The sequence below is a fragment of the Cariama cristata genome, unplaced genomic scaffold (genome assembly GCF_000690535.1).
Source record: "Cariama cristata isolate BGI_N322 unplaced genomic scaffold, ASM69053v1 scaffold31378, whole genome shotgun sequence".
Lineage (NCBI taxonomy): Eukaryota > Metazoa > Chordata > Aves > Cariamiformes > Cariamidae > Cariama > Cariama cristata.
Window position 1 is genome coordinate 21,834 of NW_009633421.1, and position 7,416 is coordinate 29,249.

Here is a 7,416-nt window from a genome sequence, read left to right on the forward strand (position 1 = left end):
GCAGCATCTGAAGTTAACACTTAAATTAAGCAGACTTGATTTTATTGCCTTTGCTTATTATAATGCCCATGAAATCGTCAAAACTTTTTGTCTGCTCCTTGGTCTTCTGTTATCTCTCTGTTTTGGTCATATGCTGACTTTGTATGACCTGCCTGCCTGAAAAATCAGCAGCCATCTTCCCTTCCCCACCCCAGCACACAGTGGAACCTCCCAGGGCTGCGGGATACCTGCACTAGCACTTCCATGGCTTGGCTTGGTAGGGATTCTTGGATGAGGGACACCACATTTGGGAATAATCCTTTTTCCATTTCTGTCTCACAGATTGATGAACTCCCTGAAGGAGCCGTGAAGCCTCCAGCAAATAAATACCCCATCTTCTTTTTCGGGACTCATGAAACGTAAGTGAATGAACATGATCTTTTCCTTTGAAAATGTCTTCCTCCACTGCAGCAAACATCATTTCCACTGATTTTGTTGGAACAAATCGTGACTGAAGTCCTTGGGAGCCTAGCGATACATCCTATGAGCCCAGCTCATTTGTATTAACACATGGAAGTGAAACCTGAAAGTAGGTGGGAACGCTGCTGTGTGGATGGTAGAGCATGGTCTAAGCATAAGTAATAACCAATGCCTGTGTTTCCCGTAAAGAAAAGTGTTGGCATAAATTTATTAAAGAGTCATCTGAACTCAGATGCAGGGGTAAAAAATTTTTACTTGGATGTGCATGATAGCAGTGATCAGGCTGCTGTATCCGGACACATTTGGGTTCATGTCCTGTGGGAGAACTCGCTTGCTAGTTTGTAAAACGAAAGGAAGAATACCCCAGAGTCTCACGCAGTCCTCACATAGCTTTAAAATCTCCTATGTACGTTCCTGTAAGACTTGTGCTGGGGATATTGTAGGATGGAGCTCTCAGAAGTGGTAGAAGAACTGAGCTGGCTGAGCTCACAGGGAAAGAAAGGGATCAGAGCAGAAAGGGTAAGTTATGTCTTGTAGCAATTGCTGCAAAGGTCAGAGTTTCAAAATTATAATGTACATGTCTCTATTTTAAACTATGTCTGAGGTAGCTAAAAAATAAATAAAATCACAGTTTCCATTTTGTATGAAATGTTTACATTTTGAAACTTTTCCTTCCCCACTTGCAGGGAACATGCTTTCTGGAATTCCTTAAAAAATGGAAAAATGAAATTCTGATTACATTTTAAATTCAGTTTTAGAGGTTTGAATCTTTATAAAAATTTATTGTTTATTTTTGAATTTTAATATTATTCCAGAACATAATAAGCCCCTTAGCTCATAGATCACGTTTTATTTAAAAAATCTTTAAATGCAGTTTCTGCTTAATAAAGATCAAAATAGCCTCTCTTTAGTTAAAATATTTCTTCCTATTACTGTAATGAAACAACTTGATATTTTGATACATTGTGATCTACTACTACTGTCACAAAATAATCTAAAAAGAATAAAGTTCAAATAAACTTATGATGCTTTAAAATTAGAAACCAAATTGTAATTATTTTTTTTAATGGAAACATTTTTCTTGAGAAATATTTTGAGAAAAAAACTCTGACCACTTTTAACCTGAAATGAATGAATCCCAAACTGCTTGTCTCTTTTGTTTTGGATTTTGTTAGCCCATGATCTCATTGTAACATCTGAAACAGGAAAACAGTTTGTAGTTACTACCTTAATAATTTAAAAAGTGTAACTGTTAAAAATGAGCTGTAGATTGCAGCTCCTTAGTTTTATAGCGGAACAGTGGAAACTGTTATACTCTCCCAGTGGCAATGAACGTATTTCAAACAAAGATGTAGACAATTTTTCAGTGTTTACTGTACATAAAAGGCTGTAGAAACATTTCCATACATTACTGTTGAGCTAAATTAAGGTTTCATACAGTTTTCCTTCATTCAGTTTTTTCCTGTGTTAGAACTGTTTGTATGTATTTTTGGCAACAAGGAGACATCTCCTAGTATTAGCAACAGCATAGATAAAATAATTTATTCAGATCCCTTGCTCTGTTGTAGCCTTTAATTTTAATGAGATGTCTGTTAGTTTGGAAATCACTGTTTGGCTTTCAGGTAGAAATGTATTCTTGGCTTTTTAATTATATAATTGAGATATTTCTTAATGAGACAACTGAGTGTGGATACCATTCTGTCTCCTGTGTAGTTAAAAGTAAACTCTTTGCCCAGAGACTTGTCATCTGATGCCTTTAGCCACCAGTTGGCTCTGTACAGGCAAACTTCTTGGCTGGTGGGGTGATTTAAGTGAATGAAACCTTGCACATTCATAAATGCTGGGAAGAATTGGGGCATGAATCAGGCATTAATCTGAAATAATGTTTACAGCAAGGAAGAAATATGATCCTGTGATTAAGGTATTAGATTGAGACTGAAAAGTGTTGGGTTTTCCTCTGTACTCTGCTATCAGTTTGAGTTTTACCTTAGGCAAATCTCTGTGCCTTAGAAGCTCATCTGCAATAAAGGGCAACTTCCCAACCTCATGGTAATGTTACGAGAATAAATGTGTTGTAAATGGTGGAGCTCTGCGATCCCATGGTAATGGAGACCATAGAGTTAGTGTTAATTGCAAAGATCATCAGGAAAGTAGGACAATGATTATAGTGAAGGACACTGTGACTTGCTTAGCTCCAGTCATTGGTGACATAGAGTCTTCCATGTAGGAATGAAGAAATGAAGGGGTTCTTTTGCCTTCACTGTTTTTAAATTAACTTGCTCTTAGCCATCCCAGTACTGCTTTACAGAGCAAAGTAAACACACTGGATATAGTTGCCCAATGAAAAGGAAATTATGCTTTCTTTAGTTTTTTATAAGAAGTTAGAGTTTCACTGTAAAGCATGTAGAAAAAGCAGGATAAATCACCACTCTTTTTTTGTAATTATTTTTCCCTGCATTGTGGTGCCTGTGCCTGAAATCAGTTGGCCTGGTGCATAGCTGACTTACGCAGCAGCAGAGCACAAGATCCCTCCTTTGCTGTGCTGTCTGAAAAACAATTTGGCCACAAGCACCCTGTGTGTCTCATTGTTTCCTTGTATTACTCATCTGCCTATATTCACCCATTGTTCCTTGTCTTATATGAAATTATAAGATTTTTTGGGAAAGAGAGAATTTTTATTGTGTTTGCACAGCATCTAGCATGTGGGGGGCTTATTCCAAGAAAGAAGCTCCCAGGCTTACTGGCAATACAGATAATAATAAATGCCACTGCTTTTTCTGTCCCGTAGTACAAGGGATAAGTTTTGGCTTATGGGTTCTAGGCACTCCTTAACATGCTTTAACTTTTCATATGGTATTTTTAGGCCTTTCCGGATTTGTAACTCATAGGATTGGAAGTTTGGTCCCTTGCTATCGCAGGCAATTACGTCATATAATCCCTTTCATAAACTGTTCAAGTGCCAGTTCCCAGCAGTAGTTGATATAATAAATGAGACTCGTTTTACTTAATTCTAGAGAGACCCAGTATGATTTTGCAACATCAAACATCAGGATGGTGAGCCAATCCATTAAATCAGACTCACAACGATAACTCAGAGTCAGTGTGTTAAATAAACAAACAAACAAACAAAACTGAAAAAGAAATGCTGGATTAAGCAGAAGAGAATAGGGAATACATTTGCACTGTTAATGGGGTTTTTTTTTGAAAAGGAGGAATTTAAGTCCTTTTTTGAATGTTACCTTTGTTAAAATGCAGTGCGTTCCTGGGGCCCAAAGACCTTTTCCCATATAAAGAATATAAAGATAAGTTTGGGAAGTCGAACAAGCGAAAAGGATTTAATGAAGGCCTGTGGGAAATAGAAAACAACCCTGGAGTAAAGTTTACTGGATATCAGGTAAATTACTTTCACTTCTATTCCTCCTTATGTTTCTTGTTTTCTTTGAAGACTTCTTGTCAATGTAAACATTGTATGAGTGATGCGGAAGGTCCTCGTTTTAGTGGAGCTAGGAAGTTTCACAGCTTTTGTAATTATGTAATGTAAAGACAATTGTGGTCTTTCACTCTGTGACAAATTGAACTTTAATCATACTGCAGAGCCCTTTGGTTTCTGTGATATTCTGGGGTGATGAAATGGAAAATTCTGCAGCAGATTTAGTTGAATTAAAAACGGAAGGTTTTATTTACTCCAGTATAAACATGAATAATTTCTGACTTCTTCTTTCTGTTGTTTATTTTTATATCAGGTTCAGTGTATTTTACACGGACCTTAAGGTCACTGCACTTTTGATTTTTACAATGGTAATGTAGAGCACGTAGGATGCCACTGCCAAAGTTGTGAGGGGTGAGAAAGAAGGTGTAGGTTTAAGCTGCTGTTACGAGATAGTAGCTGCTGTACAACAGCTCTCCCTGTTGGATGTCTGGAGCAAAAAGTCAGTGAAGCTGGAGGGGGAGAAGAGTAGTTGGTGGGCTGTATAAAACCAAAGAACTTTTCTCATTTAAGAACGTGCCTTTGAAGGCAGAAATCACCTCCAAAAGAAGGCAAACACCTATTACGTTATTAGCACAAAACCTTACAAACCAGAGATATGGACCACCTGCAGACAAGCTGCTGCCCCTCTCAGTTCCTGTTTCGTATTTTCAGCCCTGCAGATGTTTTGCATACACTTGAGGATTTAAAAAAATCTAGTGAATATTCTGTGGGAGATGGACTGTCAAAGAGCTCTCAGCCTTCTGGTCAGTGTTTGCTTTTTCCTAACACAGAGATCTTGCCCTTTGGGGGGTTTGTAACAGCCGTCTTCTCTCCTGAGTAAGTCTCTCCTGTTGCAGCCAAAGTCTCCAAAGTTTCCATAGTTTTGCCCAAAGTAGAACATGCCAGGTCTCTCCATTGAGCAACCCTTAGTTGTCTGGCAAACACATTTTTGTTATAGGATCTTCTGTTTCTGTGTAAACCCTTCAGAACATGCTATCCCAGAATCTGCATCTGATAACTGTTTTCAAATGGTGACTGAGAAAATGGCCTTTGGAGCCCTTTTTCTTGATAATTGCAAGAATAACCTGAGCTCTTCCTGACTGTAGCAATTAAAGTGTAAGCTGTTACCAGTATTTCTATCTTCAATACAGAACAAAAATTAAGTAATAGATTTTAATGATATTTTTGTTGTTTATGTTATTATTGTTATTTTAAAGGCAATTCAGCAACAGAGCTCATCAGAAACTGAAGGAGAAGGAGGAAATACAGCAGATGCCAGCAGTGAGGAGGAAGGTGATCGGGTAGAAGAGGATGGAAAAGGAAAAAGAAAGAATGAAAAAGCAGGCTCAAAACGGAAAAAATCCTACACTGCAAAGGTTATCTTCTGAGTTATTCCATTATTGCCCATGTGCATTTATAATTAGAATACTGTCCACCTCATGGCAATCTGTTCTTCCTTCTTTAGCATTTTGATTCCAGTACCATAGTGATGGTGTTCAAACAGGCAAAGGGAAGTGCTTTTGCTTTTGTAGACAGCCTTGGTAAGACAGCAGTTGAAATATTCTGCCCTGTCCTAGTGCCCACACTTTGAGAAGGAGCTGAAAGTATGGGAAGGAGTTCAGAAGGACTGGAAAGAAAATCCATGCAAAGATGGATTGATAGATTTGATCACCTTAGATAGGTATTTTCCCATGAAGAGCAAAAAAAAACCCTTAGGAGTGTGCCTCCTGGGAGACGTGAGTTCAGGTTTGGTTCCTGTCTGGGAGAATTCAAGCTTCCCTCTCCTGTCTCCCATGTGAGTGCCCCAGATGCCATGCTAAAAGATACAACAGGGTCAGATGTGCACAGGTGCTCCTGTTGTAGCTGACTGTAAAATACTTCAGTACAGGATACAGAATGGGAGGGAGGAAGAACTAATTCATTAAACAGGGAGTAGGGCACTCAATTTGTAGATAAAAGACCTACATTGTAGTACCTACCCGCCCTGTTAATACCTAAGTAACAGTGTGGATGAGGAAGCTAAGAGTAGCATGTCTCAGACTGTCTCATAATGGCTGGTGGACATAATCACCTGCGTAGTGACAGCTTTGGGTTCAGGTACACTTCTCACTTGTCATCTGGGTGAAACGGAGCAACATTTTAGTCACTTCCTCTGGTTCTGTGTGTGCCTCCAGGTCTGTACTTTGCTTAAAAAATTGTGGAAAGTGTGGCAGAGTCACGTTCATTCACATTCATGTTATTCTTCTCTGAAAGTGAAAGCTAAATGAAGTGAGAAGAAACAGGCAAACAATCCAAGCCCAGTTTGGAGGAGAGTGGGAATTTTCGTGGTTCATCCACTGAACAAAATGTATTAAGTAATTTCACCCCCTTTGTGTGTTTTGCATTAGAAATTCAGGTCTGGTCTACCATCTTCTTTCCAGAAGACTCTGGGCAAACAGAGGATTAGGAAAATGGTGGCTTAATGCCACAATTTATCCTTTTGTACTGTAGAATTGCATAACATAAAGGGAGCAGAAAAGATGTATTGGTTCCACATGGCTTTAATGTTGATATATTAAAGCTGACAGCACTAAAAAAAGTATGGAAAGCAGCTCTGCTAATGTTATTCTCATTTTACATCTCTGTGTTTAATCAAAACTTTTGTCAAGCTGGCACCATCTGTTTCATTAACTAACAAAACCTACAGGTGACCCAGCACTAATACCCATCTCCTGTTACTGTGTCTGTCTTACAGCCAATTGTGCTGCCAACCTGTGTGGAACACAGAATTTCTCCTTTTGCTTCATCAATGGCAGTAACTCCAACTACTTCACCTGAAAAACGCTTTTCACCCCACATATCCTCCCCAATATTCACCTTGAACAGGGAACCGCATGATCAGACAGCATTCCACATACATTGCAAAAGTGTCTTTCTATGACTGAAGCTCAGTTTTTACTTTTTAACTTTGTTGTTGATCATTTTAGAAATCCTCCAAGCAGTCACGGAAATCTCCTGGAGATGAAGATGATAAGGACTGCAAAGAGGAAGAAAATAAGAGCAGCTCTGATGCTGGGGACGCAGGCAATGACACAAGAAACACTTCCTCAGATTTGCAGAAAACCAGTGAAGGGGTAATCTTCTTTTAATATCATTCACTTCCCATGCAGTTTGCTACGGGGGGGCTTTGGAACTAAAGGTGAAAGGCATTGCATTGCAGTGACCTGTGCATACCACATGCAATCTTTTTACACTGCATTTCAGTGCTCAGAATATGTCTAGAACAGAAACATGGGACTGGTCCCTGCACCGGTACAAATTCTGCTCTAGAGAAACAACTGACTGAGAAAAGATACTATAAGCATTATTTTTGTTTCAACACTTGCATGAATGTCAGCTGAGAGGAACTACTGAAAACCATGAGCGGGAATGATGCAAAATTGATGTGAGAGCAGGATCAAACTGTTTGTATAATGCATTTTGGCTCACTACACAGTGGGAGCCTACTT

General features: G+C 38.9%; 1 protein-coding gene across 1 annotated transcript; it reads left to right on the forward strand.

Annotated features, from left to right (window-relative positions):
* Positions 1-321: 321 nt before the first annotated feature.
* LOC104166725 (hepatoma-derived growth factor-related protein 3) lies at positions 322-7,041 on the forward strand (the record flags this gene model as incomplete). The annotated part of the gene is made up of 4 exons (XM_009706752.1): positions 322-398; positions 3,715-3,853; positions 5,146-5,304; positions 6,895-7,041. Coding segments are annotated over 4 exons (522 nt in total), but the record flags the coding sequence as incomplete, so codon positions are not given.
* Between the last annotated feature and the right edge of the window lie 375 nt (positions 7,042-7,416).